Genomic DNA, 26,544 nt, shown 5'->3' with positions numbered 1-26,544 from the left:
GAGGTTTAGAACTCTCTTCTTATTGGTTTATTAATGAATTTACTGTGTAGTGATGATACCAAGCAGGCCAAAACTCCATCCCACCAAAACAGGAAGAAATTTCAGTCAGTCTTACACTAAAAGGATATTAGCATCATTTTCACAATTGCACAGTATTATGTGTTATTTCAACATCATAGTGTGGAAATATATATCTAAACACAGAAAAATCTTGTTTTTCACTGCACTGGACCTTTAAAGTCGATCTCTGTGTGAGTTATGACAGTAATTAAGAAGTTGCAGAATGTTTTTTGGGGGGGTCTGCGATGAGAAAAAACGTTTTTTTAAATAAATTGGCTTAGGCTATAAATACATAACGTGACCACTTTGGCCAGATGGGACAGTTATTTCTTACACTACGTTTCTAGTATTATTACCTATAGCCAAAAATAACTTTGGGATATTAGATCTCACCAGAAATTCAACTTCCCTGAACTGGACACTTTCTTTGAACATCCCAAGGCAGTTGGCAGCCCCACTCATCCCGTTGCAACACAAAAACGTAAACTCCGGAGAAGAAGTGGGGTTCTAGTCAGACTCAGGTGAAGAGCAAACTATCCAATGCTAACGTGTATATTACAGGCTGACCACAGCGCTCTCGTCGCGTGTGCTGCAAAATAAATTTAGAAATCTATGTTATTAATTTATTGCACCCACACTGCTCGCGCGCACCAACAAGCATCTGCGTTGCTAAAATCGAAATCGGTTCCATTTCTGATGCAGATCGCGCTGCAAGTCCTGCCTCTCCCATCTCCTCATTGGTTTATAGATGCAGGTACCCACATGCCATCTCCTCATTGGTTATACCCACGTGGGTGACTGAAATACGATAATGCACCTAATTTATGAAAGTTGCTAATCGCAACATAAAGTCAAAAGAAGAAAAAGCCTGGAAGGAAGAGAGATGACTAGAAATTATTCGGTTGACCTTTTTATGTGTGGATTAATTGGCGGAGTAGAGGACCTTGTGCATTTCAGGTAAAATAACAACTCAATGTATATATCCCAGGACAAATTAGCTAGCAACAGCAAGTTAGCTAAATAGGACAAACTATCTAGAAAGTGCAAGGAAACTAGCTAAAGTGACTCTAAGTCTCTAACGTTCAGGAAAATAAAATAGACAAGCTCAGGGTGAGGATCTCCTTCCAGAGAGACATAAAGGGACTGTAACATACTCGGTTTTACAGATTCATGGCTCTCTCCGGATATAATGTCCCCATCCATACAGCCAGCGGGGTTCTCCTTACATCGTGCGAACAGGAAGCAGGAATTCTCCAGGAAACACAGAGGTTTAGGGCTATGTCTCATGATTAACAACTCATGGTGTGATTGTGGTAACATACAGGAACTCAAGTCATTTTGTTCTCCCAATCTGGAATACTTCACAATCAAATGCTGACTGCATTACATCTCAAGATCATTTTCTTTAGTTATTGTCACTGCTGTATCGATCCCGCAGACTAGGAAATGTTCCAGGTCGCATCAATGAATAGTATTGTAGTATACGCTGCCTCAGTAACTGGGTTCATCAGGAAGTACATGTTGTTCCTACGGTGATGATTAGAACTTACCCAAACCAAAAGCCATGGATAGATGGCAGCGTAATGCAATTATATTTTTGTCAAAATGACTAAGACTAGACTAAATCTAAAAAGCGTGCCTAAATGAACAATGCTTCACACCGACAGCGTGGTAAAGAAGGCTCAACAGTGCCTCTTCAACCTCATGAGGCTGAATACATTTGTCTTTGTCCCTCGCTCTTCACAAACTTCTACAGATGCACCATCAAGAGCATTCTGTCGGGCCGCCTCACCGCCTGGTATGGCAACTGCACTGCCCGCAACCGTAGAGCTCTCCAGAGGGTGTTGCGGTCAACGTAGTCTTGCTTTGCCATTCCTTCAACATCCCATTGTTGTCACACCTCCCTTGGAAGTCTAGAGAATTTTGCATCGCAATGGGGGTGTGAATGGTCTGCTGGCTCCCAGCTGCAAGATTTTTATTGGTTATTACATTTCAAGAACCCTCCCCCACAAGGCCGTTGAAGGGGGTGTGACATGTTATGTTCATCACTTTTTTCTGACCAGGTAGGCCATATTATGTAGAAAGTTGTTCCATATGCTAGCTAGTTTGCAACACTTCAGAAGATGTAAGAAAAGACAGAGAAAAAATGTAATTCTGCTTAGACAGAAGTCTGATCTATACAAAAAATCAAGTCGATGAAGGCATTACAACGCCTCTGCTTGAACACTCTGCAAAGAAAAGAGACGTTTTGGTCTGTCTACCTACAAGCTATGGTAAAAGTTTAGTGTGTCAAGTGTAGCCGACAGTCCGCGATTTATTGAAATTGAAAGTAGAGAAATCGATGGTAATAGTAGTTTATCCTCTGATGTCAACACGCGGGTCAAAGTGAGATGGAGGATGAGAAAATTGCCAAGGGTGAATACACGATTGTCTTGGTCCCAGCTTTGATGTACCTTTACTGACCTTGCCTTCTGGATGATAGCAGGGTGAACAGACCGTGGCTTGGGTTGTTGATGTCCTTGATGATATTTTTTGCCTTTCTGTGACATCTGGTGCTGTACGTGTCCTGGAGGGCAGACAGTGTGCCCCCAGTAATGCATTAGTCAGACCACACTACCCTCTGGAGAGCGCTGCAGTTGTGGGCAGTGTAGTTGCCGTACCAGGTGGTGATACAGTCCGACAGGATGCTCTCAAATGGTGCAAGTTTGTAAGGATCTTAGTGGCCAGGACAAAGTTCTTCAGCCTTCTGAGGTTGAAGAGGCACTGTTGCGCCTTCTTCACCACACCGGCTGTGTGGGTGGATCATTTCAGATTATCAGTGATGTGTACAGCGAGGAACTTGAAGCTTTTCACCTTCTCCACTGCAGCACCATCTATGTTAATGGGGGCATGCTCCCTCTGCTTTCTCCTGAAGTCCACGATCAGCTCATTTGTTTGTTCACGTTGAGGGAGAGGTTATTTTCCTGGCACCACTCCACCAGGGCCCTCACCTCCTCCCTGTAGGCTGTCTCATCATTGTTGGTAATCAGGCCTAATACTGCTCTGTCGAATGCAAACTTGATGATTGAGTTGGAGGCAAGCGTGGCCATGCAGTCATGGGTGAACAGGGAGTACAGGAGGGGGCTGAGCACGCCCCCTATTGGGGCCCCTGTGTTGAGGATAAGTGTAGTGGATATGTTGTTTCCTACCTTTACCACCAGGGGGCAGCCCGTCAAGAAATCCAGGACCCAGTTGCACAGGGCAGGGTTCAGATCCATGGCCCCGAGCTTAACGATGAGGTTGGAGAGTACTATGGTGTTGAAGGCTGAGCTGTAGTCAATGAACAGCATTCTTACATATGTATTCATCTTGTCCATATGTGATAGGGCAGTGTGCAGTGGGATGGCGATTGCATCATCTGTGGATCTATTGGGGTGGCATGCAAATTGAAGTGGGTCTACGGTGCTCTCAAAGCACTTCATTATGACAGAAGTGTGAGCTACTTGTCATTTAGTTCAGTTACCTTTGCATTATTGAGTACAGGAACAATGGTAGACATCTTGAAGCAAGTGTGGTCAGCAGACTAGGATAAGGAGAGATTGAACATGTCCGTAAAATACTCCAGTCAGCTGGTCTGCGCATGTTCGGTGGACCTTGTCCTTGAGATGACACACACAGTTGTTCATGGAAGTGTCTCTGTTTTACTGCACATCAGCCAATGAGGCTAACCCTGACAAAAATCGACAACATTCTGAGCACAATTCCCTTACTTTTATGAATTTAGGATTTTTTTTCTGCTTTGCCCATTGCTGACGTGAGATATGCAATAGCCCTACTGTCTATCATTACTTTGGAGGTTTTTGGATATGATGAACACTTGCGTGATGATGATGATACATAAAATTACAGAATATTTTCAGTTCAAATAATTACAAATAAAAGCAACAAAGAACGTAATGTTATGAAAGTAAACACATTTTGTGAGTCTACATTGTCATTGGTTTCAGTACAACGTCTTCTTTCTCTCTTACATTACTTCTTTAACGGTGACATTTAAGATCGTTTCCATTCTAGGATCTCAGCACTACAGCTGAAATCAACTGTTTGTGAGCTCAGTCTGCATACCAAATGAGCAGACAGTTTGTCCTTCTCACGGTTTAAGTTCAGTTTGTGGTTGCTGATCCACAACAGTAGTTCCTCATAGTACAATTTTTGCAACAGGCTTATTTGGAAGTTCTGGAACTTGGGTAGAACCTGCTAGTTGTCAAAGCAAACACCTTCTGATCAAGAAGCACACTTGCTAGACGAGAGTGCTTTCCAGACTCTTGCTTCAGCTCACTGTCTTTAGCAAATCGTTGCAAGAGGTGGTCTCAAATGGTCTTGCTGACTTTCTGTGCAATATCAAACTGGACATGTGCCCCTTGATATTGAATGAGTTCTTTTGTGAGGCGCACATGGTATTTGCAGTTCTTGCATCAAATACTTTGGTATTTCTCTGTGCCGATAACCTTGAAGACATATACCAATTATTTCCAAAGGACATCTACATATCCGTGATTTTGAACTAGAACAGTGACATTTAATAAAAGGAAAATAAGGTTTTAACATCTGAGACTGACATGCATTATGCATCACATTTGCAATGATACATTTTGGTGCCACATAAAAATGGCCTTTATCAGTTACTTAATTGTCAAGGAAAAATACAAACAATGTATAAATTATCTACGCTACAAATGTCACTATGAGCAACTGATTATATTATTCAATGTAGCCTACAAATGTGAGCCTGTAGGACTTGTGCAACACTGTTTTTAACCTATATGATAAGTCTACGATTAGTGTAATGATTAATACTGGGATAAAAAACAAACAATAGTACACCTGTAGCTGCATGGCCTATTACATTGACAAACGTTATCTGTAAATAGCTACTGGATGTTGCTAGAAGGGCACTTTTAAGTACACAGTGATCACTTTTGTTCTTGTCAGAACCGATGATGCACCAAAAACCGGTGCTTGTAGCGGTTGAATTCCCATATCTGGCGGCTGGTCATCTGTCGCTGGGGTTGGGTCCCTGAATAGGTCTCGTCTCGCCGCACTCTTCGTATTTTGGTACTTATGGAGGGTCAAGACAGATCGAAAAGATGTGCTGCGGCTAACTATAGAACTTGCTCTTTCCGTCACAAAACAACCATTCTTTCCACGTCATTGGCACTTCTTCATACGAGTAGAAGATTGCGACAGGAGCCATATAATTTACTGCTTTTGAAAACCCACCACTCAGTGTGACAGGTCGCATTATCTATACTAAAGCCAGTGTGTAGTCCGGTCGCAATAAAGACGATTTACCTTGCAAAAGGTTGTTTTGTCCTGTTACAGTCGTACGGTTCACCACAAACAAGGCATACATCAACATATTTTGATGGGGTTTTAATATGCAATTTCATGGACATACTCACACACTGTTGCATTTACGACACTAATCTAGTGAGCACCTTTGATGCTCCGACCAAGCAAGGCATTTGATTGGTTTGACATGTTGCGTGGCGTCACTGATTTATACCTGGTTCCCACCCATTTCTAGCTGACTGTGCCACAGGCTTCCTGTTTAGGGAAGTCTGGTACTCAAAGGCTACGGGCAGCCCAACACATCATCAGAGCACAGTGCTTGCCCTCCAGGATATCTACAGCACCCGGTGTCACAGGAAGGCCAAGAAAACCATCAAGGACCTCAGCCACCCAAGTCTTGGCCTGTTCACCCTGCTACCATCAAAATGGCGGAGACCGTACAGGTGCATCAAAGCTGGAACTGAGAGACTGATTTTATTTTAATTTCACCTTTATTTAACTAGGCAAGTCAGTTAAGAACAAATTCTTGATAAACAGCTTCTATCTCCAGACCGTCAGACTGTTAAACAGTCATCACTAGCCAGCTACCACCCGGTACTCTACCCTGCACCATAGAGACTGCTGCTCTATGTACATACTGTAGAGTCATTGAACACTGGTCACTTTAATAATGTTTACATACCGTTTTACCCACTTCATATGTACATAAAGAGAAAAAAAGACAGAAGAAAACAGCAAACAATGCAAAAAAATGTAAAATAATTTTAAACAAAGGACATCAAGGACAACTAAAATCATAACAGCAATGCCTACTGTATATGTTTGTGTGCATGTCTGGCACTATTACATGTATGTGTGTGTTCTTGTATGCGTTTATTTGAATGAGAGTGTGTGTATATATGCATGTGTACAAACACCTGCACGGCATCAGCCTCAGGCAAACTGGCATTAGTTGTAAAAACACTACCAGTCAGTGTTCTTCCCAACTATTTGCAATCTGTATGGCACAGTTGACAACATCCTGGTCCTCAAATGAAACTGGTAAACTTTCCTAGTTATGCTATTTTTATTCCTCTGCCAGTTTTGATAATTTATATTGGGCAGACAGACCAGTTCCCGATCTCCTCCCGCTGCCAGCTGCCTCCTCCATTTTTGGGGTAATGCTGTAATCAATTGGTTGTACTCTTGGATTGAGCAGACCTTCCTGTACAATTCTGATAACTCTATGAAGGACATAACTCTACCATTCCAATTTACAATATAATTTAAGAACAAAATACCCTTTTCAAACATCTTTCCCATAAATACAGGTATTTTATCAACCAGCACATTTGAGTTCAGCCATAATATTTGTTCTTCTTTCAGGGGGATGAAATTTAAATTGTAGCCAGCTCTACAATGCTTGTTTGAAAAAGAGAGATATTTTGAAAAAAATATAATTTTCAATTAATTGAAAATGAGACATGGCAATCTGCACAAAGGCAAAAAGGCCATGTTTAAACAATGGATGAGCTTTTCTTAGTAATCTACTTGAGAACCATTTAGGGTTCAAGTAAAACTTTTGAATAAGTGAAGCTTTTAGAGAGAGGTTTAGTGCTTTTATATTTAATCATCTCAACCCACCCAATTCATATTCATTATATAAACTCAGCAAAAAACATACTGTCAACTGCTTTTATTTTCAGCAAACTTAATATTTGTATGAACATAACAAGATTCAACAACTGAGACTTAAACTGAACAAGTTCCACAGACATGTGACTAACAGAAATTGAATAACGTGTCCCTGAACAAAGGGGGGTTCAAAATCAAAAGTAACACTCAGTAACTGATGTGGCCACCAGCTGCATTACGTACTGCAGTGCAGTGCAGGGGAATGGCCCTAGCCCTCACCCTCCGATCCAACCGGTCCCAGACGTGCTCAATGGGATTGAGATCCGGGCTCTTCGCTGGCCATGGCAGAACACTGACATTCCTGTCTTGCAGGAAATCACCACAGAATGAGCAGTATGGCTGGTGGCATTGTCATGCTGGAGGGTCATGTCAGGATGAGCCTGCAGGAAGGGTACCACATGAGGGAGGAGTATGTCTTCCCTGGAACGCACAGCGTTGAGATTGCCTGCAATGACCACAAGCTCAGTCCGATTGTGCTGTGACACACCACCCCAGACCATGACAGACCCTCCACCTCAAAATTAATCCTGCTCCAGAGTACAGGCCTCAGTGTAATGCTCATTCCTTTGATGATAAACGCAAATCTGACCATCACCCCTGGTGAGACAAAACCGCAACTCGTCAGTGAAGAGCACGTTTTGCCAGTCCTGCCTGGTCCAGCGACGGTGGGTTTGTGCCCATAGGCGACATTGTTGCCGGTGATGTCTGGTGAGGACCTGCCTTTCAACAGGCCTACAAGCCCTCAGTCCAGCCTCTCTCAGCCTATTGCGGACAGTCTGAGCACTGATGGAGGGATTGTGCATTCCTAATGTAACTCAGGCAGTTGTTGTTGCCATCCTGTACCTGTCCCGCAGGTGTGATGTTCGGATGTACCGATCCTGTGCAGGTGTTGTTACATGTGGTCTGCCACTGCGAGGACGATCAGCTGTCCATCCGGTCTCCCTGTAGCGCTGTCTTAGGAGTCTCACAGTACGGACATTGCAGAGTCAGTAGAAAGGCCTCTTTAGTGTCCTACGTTTTCATAACTGTGACCTTAATTGCCTACCGTCTGTAAGCTGTTAGTGTCTAAATGAACATTCCACAGGTGCATGTTCATTAATTGTTTATTGTTCATTGAACAAGCATGGGAAACAGTGTTTAAACCCTTTACAATGAAGATCTGTGAAATTATTTTGATTTTTACGAATAATCTTTGAAAGACAAGGTCCTGAAAAAGGGACTTTTCATTTTTTGCTGAGTTTAGATAGGCACGTTTTGTCTGGTATAGCGTCCCAGAGAAATTTAAATGTTTTTTGCTCATATGATTTGAAAAACCGAGTCATCAGGAGTAGGATCCTACATAGTTAACATACCTGTACAATATGTTCTATGGAGAGCTTCCAGTAAAAAAGAAGGGGTGAATAAACTGCCCAAACTTGTTCCATGTGAGTGCCTGCCACCACAATGAAAGCATGGCAGTTAGCAATGGGAGACTAGGGAGAGGAAGATGGTTCCCTCAGGATTGTTATCATTTTGCAGCAGGGATAGGGACCAATCCTTTTTCTTTTGATGTCACAGGCACATTTGTCTACTCGCTGGATATGGAAATGCAATTCAGAAAGAGACAGAGGAAATTTGCTTACCTGTTGTGAAATTCATATATTTCTGGGAGATTGCCAAAAAGCACATCTTTCTTGTTCTCCAGTGCTATAGGGATTAGGGGGGAAAGCTCTGTGTTGTCCAGCTCGGCAGCATACCCCTGGACAGGAAAATTACATTCAAAGCCAATAAGTAAAACTATGATGCCTCTGTGATAATGTGAACCCAATAAAACCCAGTCCTTCACATGGCTTTACACCTAACATCTGAATGAACATTACATGAACATAAATCAGGGACAGTTTGAGTAGCCTAATGGCTCATCTAAATCGACAAAGCAAGTACATTTTAAGTTCAACAAAAGTTCATACAGTATTCTGAAATGGCCGGACCTGATGCAACATCTGCAATGTCAGGTTTTACGTTCCCTAGGTGCAGTTAGCAGAGAAAGGAGAGCTTTCTCTACTGTCTCTAACGTTACTGCCACTAATTCACAATGTTTCACAGTCAGGAGAGAGCCATTTAAAGTAACAAACACACCTCCATGATGCTCTGCAGCTCCTCGACGTACAGCCTCTCAGTTTCAATCAGCTCATTCATGATGTGTCTGGGGAGGAAAAATACAGGATCCGTCAATACACACCAATTACAGAGAAGCCCTTTAGTGGTATTTGTCAGTGCAGATACATGAATAAAACCCAGAATGAAGACTCCAATTGCCACTCATATCCTAAATGCTTTGTCAAAGTTCTCCAACCAAATAATCATCCTCATCAGGAGGTGGGTGTGCACTCAGTCGAAGGTGGAAAACACGGTCATCAAACAACCCAAAGGAGGCTCCGCTAGATATAGAAGCACAGCACCCCAGACATGAGGTACATGGGGGGGAAACAAGGCCTAACAGAGGAGGTTGTTATAAAACCAAGGAGCTTGAGCAAAGCTAACATTTCCAGACTTTAATGGCCCCTTTAATGTGCACATGAGTTCTGAGGTCTTGATTTTTATGTGCCATCACGAGCCCATCGAGACACTGAGTGCTGTTTGATGTATGGGCACATTTTATAGGTCAATAAAGCTCTTCAAAGGCACCCGCCACTCTCACAGAGGCAGGCATCTGTCATATCATAGGTGACTGCCTTCCCAAGTCCCAACACAATAGGATATTTGCATATCCATTTTTGGATGTGTGAAGGCAGCATCGTGTGAATAAATATCATGGACAGAGATGCCTTCATTAAACCCCTGGGGGGAAAAACATTCCATGAAGTCATGTGCCTAGCCTGTTATTGGTGCTCCTAAGTAAGACCATTTTTCTTGAATGCCCTAGTGGACAGTGTTTTTTATTAATGATACTTATTTGGTCGTTCTCCCTCAAGTTGTTTACACTAGCTAAATGTATTAGTGCATAAAAGAGCTGAGACGTCTACAGCCCTCTGTGTGCCAAGAAGAATATAAAATCACCCTCCAACCACAAAGCAATGCTTTAACTATATAAAACAAAGAACGTATACATGTCATGCACTAAAATAACACATTGACAATGACAGTTTGTCCTGTGCATACCTGACTTTGCATGGCTACAATCCCTTTCCTAATGTGACCCTCCAGAACACTGAATTACTTTTTTATGAAGAGTATGTACTACCGGATGAAATTCAGATGACAAATTCCAAGCTCTGGCATAGAATCCAGCTTCACTCCTGCTGGTTGGCCTCACTGATTTGATAATAACTTAGAAAAATCATAGACTGACTAAGCTGAGGCAGTCAGGGGGAGTAAAGGGGCTGGGCTTTCCCCCTCTAGCCCAGCAGTTTCCTCCCCCACTAGTCCCACTCTGCTCTCTCACTCTCTCACAGTCACACAGATGGAGAGACATATACAGACAGAGCAGCTCAGGCAGCAGCCCTGAACCCTGGAGTTACTACACAGTTACGCTGTTGTTCCCTACACACAGACAGGAAAGAGAAAAAGAGAGAGAAAGAGGGGGATAGTGCTCATCTACTGGAAAGGAGGGGCAGGGGAGAGTACTTTTCTGTACTTTTCCCAGAAACACGTGGATGGAACTCACAGGCTGGTAAGTGATCAGGGAGACGGAGGTGTGGGGGTTTTATGCTCTAGCTGAAAGACTGTTTATAATACCTTAGGGTGCTCAAAGCAAGAGTTCACACTGCTTTTACAGTTAGCCTGTGGGGAGATGTCCATTAACGGTAGAATCATCGCTGGGATGAGGAGGAAGAGGGGGGGTGGGGCAATCCCCTTTCATGGAATTGGAACCTAACCTCTCTTGGTAGGTTTTAAACAATAGACACAGGAAATGTAACAGAATAAAAAATACAATTATACTTAACAATGATATAGAAATGAGGTAATTTTAGAGATCATTGGTAGATATGATTAAACATCTGCTAATACAAATAAGAGCTCTGTTTAAGTGTTCTTATCTATAGTGGTTAGTAGCTACAATTTTTCTTGGGTAGAGGCTTTTCAGCACATCAAGCTTACATCACATTGTGAATACAAATTTGTTGGCTGCATTTGCAGTTAGTTTTGGTTGTGTTTCAGATTACTTTGTGCCCAATAGAAATACATGGTAAATAATGTAGTGTTATTTGAGTAACTTTTATTAAAAATAACAATATATGTTTCTAAACACTTCTACATTAATGTGCATGCTACCATGATTACAGATAATCCTGAATGAGTTGCCAATCATGATGAGTGAGACAGTTACAGAGGGTCAAAGATCATACCCCGAAGACTTGCTAACCTCTCACCATTACCAATAGGTTAACATGTCTTGGGGGTATGATTTTTGACCCTCTGTAACTTTCGCAATCATCATTATTCACGATTCATTCAGTATTATCCGTAATAATAGGAACAAAATAATCTTAAACACAACCAAAATGAACTGCAAATGCATCCTAGAAGTTAGTAAAGTCACAATCTTGATGTAGTCATTGCGCACTAGGAATATGGGATCAAATACTGAACTTTTCACTACTTCATTCATAAGAATCTTTAGGGATGTCAATCATTTTGACCCCTACCTTTTTGAGTAAAACAAACAAAATCTCTGAGAAATTTTATTAGAATAAAATGTCGTCTTTTTTTGAGCATAAAATGTAGCTTTTTTTGTCAATTGCGTGTATTTTCATCCATATATTAGTTTAAAATCATAACATTTTTCAATTACCCCTCATTTTTACCATTGAAGTTGGGCTTGTTTGAGTGGTCAGGTGACTGTTAAATGAAAGCCAAGGAGTGAAGTCGGGGGAAGTGCATCTGCGACAGCCAAAAGTGGGACAATGATTGGTTTTCAACAGCAAGGCTCAGTGCAACGTTTCCATTGTTTCTAAAAGTTTTTCTTTATAACGTTGAATTAAACGTGTCTCCAACCCCCATATCACACGCTCACAAACTCTACATTGGTGTGTACATTGTACAATCAATTGGTGAGAGAAAGCATCAAATATCACATTTATTTGCGCATATCCATTGTATACATGGATTGCGGCAAAGTTGGTTCCTGTTTCAGTGATGTCTTTAGTCACGTTTGCGTGGGTCAAACAAAAACACCCTAATGATTGGTTGATAATAGAGCCTCCCACAATGCAGGTGATGGCTGCAGGATGAAGTTGGTGAAGAGCAATTACAGAAACTTGCAGTCAAAATTTCATGACCTTTGATCACATGATTTTTTTGGATTTTTTTTGTTGACATAGTCGGACAATTTCTATCCCCATAATTCAACACCTTTAAAAGGTGGTGAACAACGATGGTCATCTTCTTGGCAAAAGTGATCTGCTACAAAGCGCCGCTGTAATGATATCTTGTCGTTATGGTGACTGTTTAGTACAGACTCCAGCAATTCCATGGCCTCTGTTGGTTTAAAGCCCCTCCATTGTTGAACTTTGCGGTGGGTTAGCTTTTGCATTCATTCACAAAAGTTACTTCCCTAGAATCAAATTAACTTGTGAATACCATTTTTATGTCTCTGTGTCTTGTATGAAGGAAGTTAGAGGTGGATTTGTGCGCTAACACTAACTAGCATATTAGCTGTACCCAAAGACTTCCAGTCTTTGCGCTAATGCTAGCTTCCTTCATACTGGACGCAAGACATAAAAGTGTTATCCACGAGTTCATCTGACTCTAGGGAAGTAAATAAAGGGCAGTATCACCAAAATCACAAACTATCCCTTTAAGATACTTCACACTGAACAAGCACAAAGGATTGACTCTTACTGATGAACACGGTGAATAGGCCATCATCATTGAATAGATAGATACAGGTGAAGTTGAAAGATTACATAAGCTTAGGTTGGAGTCATTAAAACTAATTTTTCAATGACTCCACACATGTCTTGTTAACAAACTATAGATTTGGCAAGTCGGTTAGATATCTGCTTTGTGCATGACAAGTAATCTTTCCAACATTTGTTTACAAACAGATTATTTCACTGTATCACAATTCCAGTGGGTCAGAAGTTTACATACACTAAGTTGACTGTGCCTTTAAACAGCTGGAAAAATTCCAGAAAATTATATCATGGCTTTAGAAGCTTCTGATAGGCTAATAGACATGATTTGAGTCAATTGGAGGCGTACCTGTGGATCTATTTCAAGGCCTACCTTCAAACTCAGTGCATCTTTATTTGACATCATGGGAAAATCAAAAGAAATCAGCCAAGACCTCAGAAAAAAAAGTGTAGACCTCCACAAGTCCGCCTCATCCTTGGGAGCAATTTCCAAATGCCTGAAGGTACCACGTTCATCTGTACAAACAATAGTATGCAAGTATAAACATCACGGGACCATGCAGCCGTCATACTGCTCAGGAAGGAGATAACGTACTTTGGTGCAAAAAGTGCAAATCAATCCCAGAACAACAGCAAAGGACCTTATGAAGATGCTGGATGAAACAGGTACAACAGTATCTATATCCACAGTAAAACGAGTCCTATATCGACCTAATGTGAAAGGCCGCTCAGCAAGGAAGAAGCCACTGCTCCAAAACCGCCAAAAAAAAGCCAGACTACGGTTTGCAACTGCACATGGGGACAAAGATCGTACTTTTTGGAGGAATGTCCTCTGGTCTGATGAAAAAAAAAATAGAACTGTTTGGCCATAATGACCATTGTTATGTTTGGAGGAAAAAGGAGGAGGCTTGCTAGCCAAAGAACACCATCCCAACTATGAAGTATGGGATTGGCAGCATCATGTTGTGGGGATGCTTTGCTGGAGGAAGGACTCATGCACTTCACAAAATAGATGGCATCATGAGGGAGGAAAACTATGTGGATATATTGAAGCAACATCTCAAGACATCAGTCAGGAAGTTAAAGCTTGGTCGCAAATGGGTCTTCCAAATGGACAATGACCACAAGCATACTTCCAAATTTGTGGCAAAATGGCTTAAGGACAACAAAGTCAAGGTATTGGAGTGGCTATCACAAAGCCCTGACCTCAATCCTATATAAAATGTGTGGGTAGAACTGATAAAGCATGTGCGAGCAAGGAGGCCTACAAACCTGACTCAGTTACACTAGCTCTGAAAGGAGGAATGGGCCAGAATTCACCACACTTATTGTGGGAAGCTTGTTGAAGGTTACCTGAAACGTTTGACCCAAGTTAAACAATTTAAAGGCAATGCTAGAAAATACTAATTGAGTGTATGTAAACTTCTGACCCACTGGGAATGTGATGAAAGAAATAAAAGCTGAAATAAATCTCTTATTATTCAGACATTTCACATTCTTAAAATAAAGTGGTGATCCTAACTGACCGAATACAGGGAACCTTTACTAGGATTAAATGTCAGGAATTGTGAAACACTGAGTTTAAATATATTTGGCTAAGATGTATGTAAACTTCCAACTTCAACCGTAGAGCACACAGGGATGGATGTAAGCACTGAAAAATAACAGAAATGCAATATTCTAATCTGATTTAGTGTGACTTTAAATCCAGTTTGTCTACAATTATGAATTGTTATTTTGGATTCACATCTCCAACCAAAAATATAAGATAATGAATAGGATTAAATCAAATCAAATATTAAATGCACTTTAAATAAAGTTGAATTTGATTTACTCCTAATCTTTAATTTAGATTTTTGGTTGAGATGGAGACTATTAATGATTCATTTGTAGACAAACTGGAATTAAAGCCAGACTAAGTCAGTGGTACAAAAGATACATCTCCTTCAAACTGTTTATATTTGGTTGCATTGACAACCAAACACAATCAATATTAATTTTGTAATACAGTAAATAGCCTAAAGTTAAGGCTATCTTACAAACTAAAGTAACCGTATTTATTCAACCTTAAAATGAGTAACACATCCATGGCCACATTGAGGTTAATGTAACTATAAATGCCTTCTTATGTAATCATAGAAAATCACTTGCACTATGTACTTTTAATGTAATCTCAACTACCATCTAGGTCATTTCGTTGTACTATTAGATGAAGCACACTAAGAACACATTATTAAATTGTTGTATGAATAAAAAATATCTGACAATGTATTCCCATTTCAACTTTGTTGAATTTTTAAATGGTTGAAAGCCAGTGATAACACATTTACATGACAACTAAACCCAAACATTTGGCATTGTTTTTCCATTGGAATTTGTTTATGCCTTTAGATGGTCGAAAGCACAGTGATAACCCCTTTGGGAAATCAACAAACTTCTGGCTGTCTTTTCAAGTGGGTGAATACAGGTTGAAATCTCATTGATCAACGTCTCAACCAAATGTTACCCAAATGCCCAAGTTTAAATGACGTGGTGTGCCCAGTGGACTACTTCAAGCCATTTCATATCATGTTTCAACTATAACATTTGTAGGCTGCAAAACAACAGTCAGAAAACAAATAAAGGCTAGGAGGAACGATTAAATCATTTCCCTCAGTAATGTCCTCGCGCCCTGCATGCATTGTAGGCTTATTAAATCCGTTTGAAAAGGTAAGGTCAAAATGCATTGGTAAACATGTAGCCTTACGTTACCTACACCAATTGGTCGCGAATTCAATTGCGAGCCATGACGCTTCTCTTGTGTAGGGAGCACTGTATGGGGTACGTGTTTGTTTCCTTCTTTTATTTGCAGTCATTAGAATATGAGAAAATGTATAATTTTGCCTTCAGCCTTGATGTTATTTCATTCCGATGAGTAGGCTGACTGAAAGGCCACAATAGCAGTTTGTGTTCATAGACCTACAATCAATATTGAATTTGGACTGTCCACGCTTTGTTGACTAAATGTGATTATTCGACCCACGGTTGTTGTTTGGTCGTCACTAGTTACCACTGCCACAAAGTCATAAACCCTGCCTATTTTAACAACTTCTTATTAAAATGTGATTTGAAACCTAACATTAACCACACTCCTAACCTTAAATTAAGACCAAAAAGCAAAAACATTTTTCATGAATTTGTAAAAAATAGACCATTTGACTTTGTGGCTGTGGTAACTAGTCTCGCGCCAGTTGGTACAGAATAGGCGGGCGCAATTGATTTAAGTAGCCCGGCAGAGTCACACTTTAGCACCATTGGAATAACTTCAAAAGTCCAAACAGGTTTGCCAATTGTTCATATTTTTGTCTTTCTCTTTTCAGACCTTATGATGTGGGTCGCTCTTTGACCGGACTGTGTGGACAGGGGTAGCAAAACAGTGATGACTCAGAGAGCGGAGGAGATTAAATTGAACGAAATACCAACATTTCTCAAAGGAGCCCATGTCTCCAGTTGGGTCAATATGATGGAACTCATGCACTCCCAAATCATTTGGAATAATTGTGAAAGTAGAAGCCTCTCAAAGGCAACTACCTATTGGACTTGACAAAAAGACGGGGTGAGGGCAGGAAGGTTCGCAGAATGTTTATGAATTTCAGAAGGATCAGAAGATGTCAATGTGTGCAGCTGGTGACAACAGGCTTTGTCCTGTCTGTGTTGATGGTGTGCTGGGTGCAGCTGGACCACCATGTGGAGAACCGTTACTTGGTCAACAGCTTTGACTTCATCAACAAGAGCTTTGGCATCAGCCAGCAGGAGTCGGAAAGCCTGAGCAACTTCCTGTACCTCATCAACCACCATGACAAGTGTAACAGCAATGAAGTGCTGCTGCTGCTGTTTGTCAAATCTTCCCCAGAGAACCTAGAGAGGAGGCAGGCCATCCGGGCCACCTGGGGGAATGAGAACTACATCCAAAGGGAGCTGGGGGCCAACGTGAGGGTGCTGTTTGCCCTGGGGGTCTACTCCAACCCCCAGCAGAGGGGCAGTGTGCAGAGAGAGTTGCTGGGGGAGGACCAGGTCTATGGGGACCTGGTCCAGCAGGACTTTGTGGACACCTTTCACAACCTCACCATCAAACTGCTGCTGCAGTTCCGCTGGAGACACACCTACTGCAACAAAGCACGCTTCCTCATGTCAGCCGATGACGACATCTTTGTCCACATGCCCAACCTGGTGCACTACCTGCAGGGCCTGATCCAGCAGGGGGCCCGGGACATCTGGGTGGGCCACGTGCACAGGGGAGCCCCCCCTATCCGCCAGAAGGAGAGCAAGTACCACGTGCCTTATGAGATGTACCAGTGGCCCTCCTACCCAGACTACACCGCGGGGGCAGGGTACGTAGTCTCAAGGGACGTGGCTGCCAAAATCTACCAGGCAACTCTGTTCCTCAATGCCTCGCTGTACATTGACGATGTGTTCATGGGCATCTGTGCCAACGCCATGGGGGTGTCTCCTCAGGAACATGTTTACTTTTCAGGGGAAGGGAAGGCCCCCTATCACCCCTGCATCTATGATAAGATGATCACCTCTCACGGACATGTGGCAGACGTCCGGCACCTGTGGAAGGCAACTATGGACCCACAGATTCATGACATTTCCTCTGGCCAGGTGGGAAAGCTGTACTGCACAGCAGTGAAAATCATGCTCCTCTGTAAACCTTACTATTTAAATACCTACCCATGCAAGGCAGCCTTTTCATAGTGTACTGTTAGGCTGCACAGAATGTCACTGCAGTCTTTTTCATTTATATTTCAGTGTCTGCAGCTGGTATCATCTTCAAAATAAAGACCAAAGCCATGTTCTTGACCATATATTCACCACACCTGCCTTGGCTTGATGGATACTGCAGTTGTACTTTGTGGTTCAGCTAATTGTGTGAGGTAAACAGACGTTACAGAGCTAATGTTCTTGGCTGCAGTCAATAAGTCAAAAGTGAAAAATCCTTCAAATTAAATTTTGCTAGCAGACAGTGTTTTTATTGAGTTACCATTGCTCATTATCTGTATCATACACATTTTATAATCCCTCTTCTCTCAATAGAGCTAACTCCATTTCTTCCCCCATTCCCCTGTTTCACTTCTCCTAAAATGTCAGGCTGCAAACCAGGAGCAGACACTGGCATTTCCCAAAACAATCTGCTTCAAACCACATCCTGCTCACTAAATCATTCCATATGAACTCTGCTCCCCCATCTCTCCCGTCTTTGTCTGGGTCCCCCAAAAAGGCAACATGCAGTATTTAGTGACACTGCAGACAGGAATTCACTGGCACCGGAGGGAGGAGTGAAGCTAGATTTCGATTCAGTATGGATCTCTAGGGGCCCTAGCCTACAGTACCATGCATCAGGGACTTAGGGCAAATACACAGTGGTTCTCCATTGTGGTTGAATGAAAAATGCAGAATGTGACGAAATCCACTGTGGGATGGAAAAACTCAATCTCTCAACCTTATATGGAATTAATTTACTTCTTGCAGTTTTATCCGGTACTACTTTATGCTTTAAGAGATTCTGCCAGTGATGGGAAATCAAAATCAACCAGGATGTTGCTATTCATGTGTTTTTGAAATCTATTGTGTACAAAAAAAGCCCCCTTGTGCAAAAATACCCAGAACTGTTACGGGACATTTTAGCATATCAGGTGACATACAGTATGTACAGTAGCTGTTGTATGTTTCAAATACACATTACCTACATTGATGCCTGTGCTTATCAGAAGAGGGGAATGCAAGTGTCATTCACTTCCTGTGTCAGATGAGTCAGAGATTGAACTGCCTATTGCATCTGTACAATTTAACAAACCCCTAACAGTTACAGTAAAGACGTTGCAAATAATGTTTTCAAAATTCGCAATAAAAGGACGAGTATGTTCCATATCAGGAGGCATTGTGCAGGCTGATATTAGAACAGGAGACATTCCACAAGCAGGTGTGTGGTCACCTGGTGCTAACAGTCAGCTGGGAGGCTCTGCCTTAAGTCTCTCTTCATCTCTACAAATCCTCTCTTCAGACAGCTATAGTGTGTGTGTGCTATGCTCTCCTAAACTCTCCTTTCAATTGTCACTTTCTGTCTGTGACTTCTCTCAAAGTGCCTTAAAACAAGCTAATGGTTGAGGAAATTGACCTTCACCCATAGGAGAAAAAAGCTGTGCCAAAGGGAACTTTCTTGGATTCATACACTGGGTACCTTACATCCAGCAGGGCTTAATGATGATTTTGACATGTGGGTCATGTTTCAATCTGAGTTCCACGATCCCTGGCTATGTGGTTATTGTAATTTATGACAGTTCTTTAATCCGTTACCCCCTTACTATACTGAACAAAAACAAACGCAATATGTAAAGTGTTGGTCCCATGTTTCATGAGCTGAAATAAAATATCTCCAACATTTTTTATATGCACAAAAATCTTATTTCTCTCAAATTTTGTGCACAAATTTGTTTACATCACTGTTAGAGAGCATTTCTCATTTCCCAAAATAATCCATCCACCTGACGTGTGGAATATCAAGAAGCTGATTAAACAGCATGATCATTAAACAGGTGCACCTTGTGCTGGGGACAATAAATAGCACTCTAAAATATTCAGTTGGGCCTGGCTCCCAAGTGGGTAGGCCTACCCAAGGTAAATAAAAGTATATTTTAATATGTTGCAAGTATACTTAAATATACAAATCAAATCTAATAATATACAGTACTTCAAATATGTGATGTACTTTTCTAGTATATCTTAAGTGTACTATAAATATACTATCATTACACTTCAACATTTTTATTAAATGTGTACTTTAATTGTTTTTTCAGTCTTAATATATTATAAATATGCTATCATCACACTTCAATACACTTATTAAAAGTGTACTTTACATTCATTGTTTTTTTCAGTCTTTTAGTATATTATAAACATACTATCATCAACTTTTAATATCCTTATTAAAAGTGTGCTTTAAATGAATTGTTTTTCAATATTTAAGTATACCATGTTCACTATCATTAAACTTAAACACACTCATTAAAACTGTACTTCAATTTCAAACATTTTAATTCTAATTTAGTATATTCATTCAAAATACACTTGGAGTTGTATTTAAGTTTAAGAATTTATTTTATGTAACTCTGCTTGTGAGTGATCAAGTGCACTATAAGTATACAGTAACTTGCAAAAGTATTCATACCCCCTGGATTCCTTCAAGTGGAAGAAAAAGTCCAAAACAAAAATTAAGATTAATAAAAATTAGATAACTAAAATATAGTCGTTGCATAAGTATTCAGCCCTTTTGTTTAGGCAAGTCTAAATTAGTTTTTGGCGTAACAAATCACATAATAAGTTACATGGATTCTGTGTGAAATAATAGTGGTTGACATGATTTCTGAATGAGTAACCCTTCCTATGTCCTCCATACATACAACATCTGTAAAGTCCCTCAGTCAAGTTTTGAATTTCAAGCACAGATTCAACTACAAAGACCAGGCTGCCCTTCAAAAGCTTCATAAAAGGGGCAGTGATTGGTAGATCGGTAACAATATCAAATCAGAAATGAAATATCTATTTAATCATGGTCAAGTTAATACTTATGTTGTGGATGATGTATTAAACCACCAGGCACATCAAAGATACAGTCGTCCTTCTGAACTGCGCTGCAGGACAGTAATGAAACTGCTCAGGGATGTTACCATGAAGCCATTGGTGATGTTAAAACAGAGTTCAATGGCTGTGATGAGAGAAAACCGAGGATGGATCAACAACGTTTTAGTGACTCCACAATAATGATTTTAAAATAATAATACGTTACATGGATACAAAATATATAAAGTAATACTGGGGGATAAAATGGCCTAAAAGCAAAGCCTTATGTTTGGGGCAAATCCAACACAACACATCACTGAGTAACTGCCTCCTTATTTTCAAGCGTGGTGGTTGGTGGCTACATCATGGTATGGGTATGCTTGACATCGGCAAGTTTTGGGGAGTTTTTCCAGTTAAAAAGTAACGGGATAGAGCTAAGCACAAGCAACATCCTAAAAGAAAACTTGCTTCAGTCTGCTTTATAACATATACTGCGAGAGGAATGCACCTTTCATTAGGACAATAACCTACAACACAAGGCCAAATCTACACTGGAGTTGCTTACCAAGAAGACAGTGAATGTTCCTGAGGGGCCAAGTTACAGTTTTGACATAAATCTGCTTGCTTTAAAATAGCTGTGTAGCCATGAGCACCAACATCTTGACAGAGCTTGAAGAATTATGAAAATAATATAGGGCTAATATTGCACAAGAAGACTCACCTATGTAATCGCTGCCAAAGGTGTTTCTAGCATGTATTGAACTCAGGAAGCTGAATACAAAAAAAGGTATAGAAATCTTTCCACTTTGACAGAGTATTTTATGTAGATTGTTGACCAAAAATTACAATTAAATTTGTTTTAGTCCCACTTTGTTAAATCAAAATGTGAATAAATCCAAGGGGTATGAATACCTTTGCAAAGCTGTCATCAAGGCGAAGGGTGGCTACTTTGAAGAATCTTAAATATTAAATATATTTTGATTTGTTTAACACTTTTTTGGTTACTACATGATTCCATATGTGTTATTTCATAGTTTTGATGTCTTCACTATTATTCTACAATGTAGAAAATAGTAAAAACAAAGAAAAACCCTTGAACGAGTAGGCGTTGACTGGTCCTGTATTTAAAGTATACTTTCAAAAACGAACGTGCACAAAGAATTTGCATATTTCCCAGCATCCTTTTCTGCAGCTGAAGTTTTGATTTATACTATGATATTGTTTCTCATATTCAGTTTATTCAAATATTTTCAAACTGAATAATGTACTTTTAATTACAGATTACACATTTTATTGAAATGTTCATTTATTTCCGAAATGTGAACCACTAAAGTGTGAAATGCCAAGGGTGCACAGTTCAAAAAAACATCCCTTAAAAATTTCTGCTCCAGCCACAACTCCTTTGTAAATAGCATGTTAAAATTGTCTGAGAAGATGCCTCGGTCAATCAAGGTAACCTTTACATAGCTAATTACAATAGCTAATGTGGTTAATGAGTAGAAGTGTATTTGTGAAAGTATGCTTGAAACACATTATAAATACACTTTTTTTTGTAAATATTCAAATACCATTTTAGTATATTTCTAATTTATGAGAAATATACATAAAATGTACTTAAGGTGTAATCCATAGATTAGGTTCTAATTTATTTATTTCAATTGACTGATTTCCTTATATGAACTGTACCTCTGTAAAATCATAGAAATTGTTGCATGTTGCGTTTATAATTTTGTTCAGTATAGTTCTCATATTATTTTAGGTCTGTCCTGGTTGTGACACCTGATTCTTGTTTTGTTAAGTGTTTATATTTCATGTTAAAAATACATGATAAAACATTTCAAACTATCTAAAAATAATAATGTAAAACATTTACACATCAGTACATTTTTCACTTAAAAAATTCCACCCCAAAATTATATTTTGATATTAGTTTCATTAGTCCATTGTTGATATAGTCCCAACATGTTTTGCATGGCAGCAATCACATTTTCAAGATATATAACTTTAAAAATACAGAAATACAGCTGGTATCAGGCAAATGCATCAAACCAATGTGCCTCCTGGCACTGTGTTTTAACCCAAGTGTTGCTCATCATGTCTGACTGCATTGACACACGTTGGCTATATGTGGCTCCTCATCTCCTGCACCTCAGCTACAGTTGGGTGTAGGACAGATTCTCCTCAGTTACTGAGGGAATGGTAGTCCATTGTAGATGTTGACATCATAAACCCTATCCTTAGCAACTTTGTGAGTACATTCAGCAGTTGCTCTGTATCAACTTTGACAGAGAGCAGAGAGAAAGAGAAAGAAAGGACGGTTCTCTTTCTCAGAAGATTTTACATTACATATTGTAGAAGGGCAGAGAAGAGATAATATCCATTTACCTCCGCCTGGTTGAAAGACTCTCCTCTGTCTCGTTCGTCACCAGGATGTGGCTGGAGCCTCCCTGGCTTGCCTCGTGCATTACCTCAATCTGGGGACAGAAACACAGAGTGATGCAGTCATGGATACTGTAGGTGGAGGAAGGGTCACACACATATACCTTGGAGGCCCCTATTTCCTTTCAAATATCACACTCCTAGTCCAATAGCGTTGTGCCATAACTGCAAGGTTGCTGGTTTGAATTCCAGAGCCAACTAGGTGAAGCATCTGTCGATGTGCCCTTGAGCAAAGCACTTAACCGTAATTGCTCCTGTATGTTGCTCTGGATAAGAGTGTCTGCTAAATGACAAAAATGTAAATGGTGTTAGATAAGATGAGATGCTTATCATGACTAGTATGGCACATTATTGATATTCATCAGACAGACATGATGTTGTCAGGGAAAAATGTGTATAATTGATTTAAACTAGGGCTCTAGGTTTTCTTTCTCCACATGTTTCAGCTGGGGAAAGGCAGGAAACAGAAGATAGTAAAACTGGACACCCCAATGACTTTCTCTCCCAGACTCCCATTGACCAAGAGTTCTGTTTTAATAAATGATAAAATAACTATATTGGCGGAACACTGTCATAAAAATGGGCCAGTGGCTAGCCAAAAAAAAAAAATATGGTTGTTGTAGATGAGTTTGAACCATTCAGGTTCAATTGTCTAGAGTTCATCAGATCTTACCTTGAGGCTCCCTTTGACTTTGCGACTTAAATTTTTCTTTTTGGCGAGCTCAGCCTCCGTGGGCTGCTTTGTGGCACTGTAGTTCTCTGAGGTCCTTCGACTGAGTGCTGGTAATGGTTACAGAACAGTGATGGGAAAAAGAAGAAAGAGAAACATAAGTCCTGTTTCCATTCTCTATGTGTGGAACAACAGCAGAAGGCCCTGGCCCAAAGCCATGTCCTCTTCCTGTCGTAGTACCGCAGTGAATACAATAAACTTCCTTTACAAGTCTAAGGCATCAGGATGTAAGGTTTTAAACATATGCTTTGTCTAAAACTAGAAAATGACTACTTCCTGGCAAGTAAAGTATAGTATATAGACTATCTTTAAGTTTGAATAGCAATGAATAGGCTCTACATCGATGGTCTTGTGTTGAGGGCAGGTAAAGTTTGTGGTTAGGTCAACGTGGGGGAGACTTACCAGGGGCAGGGCCGGTGGTCCTGGGTGTTTTGGAGAGCGCGGGGCGATTGGGAGAGGACTCAGGCCGGGGTGCCACAGGCTGGACGGGCCGTGTCTGTTTGGCCGAAAGCTTCTTCAGACTGACCTGTCTCTTCTCAAACATCTCCTGTACATCGTCCAACCTTTTTAGAGCCTTCTTTACATTAGCCTGAAGGAAAGCATAATACAAGTGGTAAAAAAATAGAACAATTGTTAATCAGTAGGCTGACAACTCCAGGAACTAGGATTCCATGAGTGAGTTAAGGGACCACTGCACATACCTTGACTTCAGCGTTGAGGACTAGCTCATACTGGTTGTGGATGTTCTTGAGGTCACTCAGTTGGTTCTCTTTGGCCGTCTCCAGGAACTTCTCAATGTCCTGCAGCGCTGCCTCAGCTCCATCCTGGGACTGGCACTTGTCCACTGCCTGAGAGGCCAGCAGATACACCCCCGACTCACACCACTGGTTCACCTGCAACCACCAGAGAACACATGGATGAATAAACAATAACTACAGTATGTACTGTCGAAGCTCCACATCAGTAGTATATATCTATGCTCATTGCCATGGTACTATCTCTTTTGAACAACTATACATAGCATTTGCAGTAGTGGTGTGTGGGTAAAATCACTGGGGAAGCCAAGCCAGGGGGAAAAAAGCATTATTACAACCTATGTGTTGTGATAATTGTGTTGTTCGCTCTATAACCTGTTAGTTAATATGCCTTGACACCGTGACCAAGATAATAAGAAGACACAGTGGCAAAATAAATTCAACCACACTTTTGTTTCATCACAAAACCAGGGAGCAACATCTGCCCTGTGAAGTCCACAAAACATAATGCATGTAACAAACAGTTACATTACCTACAGCACAGTCAAGCAAGTTAATGTTTCCAACATTTTCAGACTACTAAACAACTATTGATTTAAAACCACTGAGAGGTCCTGCAAGTCGCAAATATTAACCAGGCGCTGCCTCCACTATTCCAGCACCATTTCAACATAATCTAATTACCTATGCTTAGTCTAATACAGTGATAACTAAAACATACCAAAAATGATTTATTCCAATCAACATAAGCTAAATATGATGTGGGCTGTCCATGGTACTGATTTATATGTGTGTGTGTGTGTGTGTGTGTGTGTGTGTGTGTGTGTGTGTGTGTGTGTGTGTGTGTGTGTGTGTGTGGTAGAAAATAACATGTTGACTCACCCTACCTGTAGAGAAACGCCAATGCCATCCTCCTCTTTCATGTTGCCTAAACAGTCTATGACTGTCATATACGCTGTTACAGGCTTTGGTTTTTCCATTTTATATTTTGAGCTTGGACATTAGCACGAGGGGCACACCAATTGGTGTTAGTCTGTGTTACGCCTGTTCTGGTTGGTCATCTTGTTAGATGGAAGGTGTTTCACCTGGTTGGCCCAGGTGTTATTTCAGAGGGGTGCAGTTGTCTTGAGAGATGTGGAGTGTCAACAACTTTAGTTATTATTATTTTGATTTCTAGAAAAACATTCCTTTGTCTGATTTCTCTGATTTTGTTTTGCTCCACCTTTTTGGTTTGCTTCCTGTCTTTAAGTTTGGTGTGGGTTTTTCTTTTGTTTGCCTCTTCTTGGGCAAATTTAGTGGGCGCTCATGGTGGGTTCCAGTTGTTGCTAGTCAACTTTCAGTGGACACCCCCATGAGTGTCTTTCAGAATCCCTCCTAAAACCCCATCTGTTTCATTCTGGTTGTTGGTCAGTGACTCTTTGTTAGTTCCACCTTCTGTTTGAGCGACATTTTTAGTTTTCTTGCGGGAGAACGTAACAATGCTTTTAGTTTTTATTGTCCTAGGCTACCTTGCTAAAATGCTTGCTCGCTAGCCTAACTTCCTTTTATGAGCAACGATGTTCCAGGCAAGCTAGTTAACATTAGCTTAACTTTACTACATCTAGATACAAGTTGAACTTCAATCCTCTCATGCCAGGGGCACAACGTATGAATTTATGGTTGGATCAGAATTTATGTTATAATCATTGGCCAGTACGGAGAATGAAGTAAAACCACATGTTAAAATCCCTATCTCCATCCATTGCTAATTTAGGAAAAAGACGATTTTAGCTAGCTAGCCACTGGAGAACACAGAAACAAAAATATTAAACAATTCCAGTTCTGTCAATGATGTTTGGCTTCTAATGTGATGTGATTGGTATGAAGCTAAATCCAAATTGGCTTCCCTTAACACTTTCTTTTGGTGCCTTAGGACCATTTACAGCTGAGCTCACTCTGTTTAGCTCAATGCTGATTGGCAATTTTTTTTTATCAAGGGAGGCCAAATGCTCATCGGCTTCCCTTTCATGCAATGTTATGTGCTGCAACAATATCATAGTATTTTTGGCCAGAGAGCATTAGATACATGGGCTACACATAAAGAGACAAAGTGGAGCTGTTAAGTTCACTTGGATGCTTA

At 40.6% G+C, this 26,544-nt stretch overlaps 2 protein-coding genes across 11 annotated transcripts in view; one reads left to right on the top strand and one right to left on the bottom strand.

Moving 5' to 3' along the window:
• The window catches only part of mcf2l2 (MCF.2 cell line derived transforming sequence-like 2), a 111,101-nt gene that overhangs the window by 24,691 nt on the left and 59,866 nt on the right, over positions 1 to 26,544 (bottom strand). For all 9 annotated transcript variants that reach the window (XM_021604105.2, XM_021604099.2, XM_021604106.2 and 6 more), the window contains exons 12-17: positions 24,372 to 24,563; positions 24,073 to 24,259; positions 23,614 to 23,720; positions 22,887 to 22,975; positions 9,184 to 9,250; positions 8,688 to 8,803 (exon numbers count right to left, since the gene is read on the bottom strand). In XM_021604105.2, the coding sequence (XP_021459780.2) occupies positions 8,688 to 8,803; positions 9,184 to 9,250; positions 22,887 to 22,975; positions 23,614 to 23,720; positions 24,073 to 24,259; positions 24,372 to 24,563 (758 nt within the window). The remainder of the gene's footprint in view (positions 1 to 8,687; positions 8,804 to 9,183; positions 9,251 to 22,886; positions 22,976 to 23,613; positions 23,721 to 24,072; positions 24,260 to 24,371; positions 24,564 to 26,544) is intronic.
• LOC110524457 (lactosylceramide 1,3-N-acetyl-beta-D-glucosaminyltransferase A) lies at positions 10,485 to 19,326 on the top strand. Of its 2 annotated transcripts, none has more exons than XM_021604111.2 (2): positions 10,485 to 10,717; positions 16,262 to 19,326. In XM_021604111.2, exon 2 carries the CDS (start codon positions 16,521 to 16,523, stop codon positions 17,637 to 17,639), a length of 1,119 nt encoding a protein of 372 aa, XP_021459786.2. In that variant the 5' UTR covers positions 10,485 to 10,717; positions 16,262 to 16,520; the 3' UTR covers positions 17,640 to 19,326. The 2 variants fall into 2 exon arrangements, with proteins under 2 accessions (XP_021459786.2, XP_036834151.1); XM_036978256.1 differs by lacking the exon at positions 10,485 to 10,717 and adding an exon at positions 10,783 to 10,930.

The sequence above is a fragment of the Oncorhynchus mykiss genome, chromosome 5, assembly GCF_013265735.2.
Source record: "Oncorhynchus mykiss isolate Arlee chromosome 5, USDA_OmykA_1.1, whole genome shotgun sequence".
NCBI lineage: Eukaryota > Metazoa > Chordata > Actinopteri > Salmoniformes > Salmonidae > Oncorhynchus > Oncorhynchus mykiss.
The sequence above is the reverse complement of the archived record's forward strand: the minus strand, read 5'-3'. Positions and strand labels throughout refer to the sequence as shown.

Excerpts from the sequence above, each read along its gene's own strand:
- LOC110524457 (XM_021604111.2), top strand. The coding sequence starts at position 16,521 with ATGTTTATGAATTTCAGAAGGATCAGAAGATGTCAATGTGTGCAGCTG.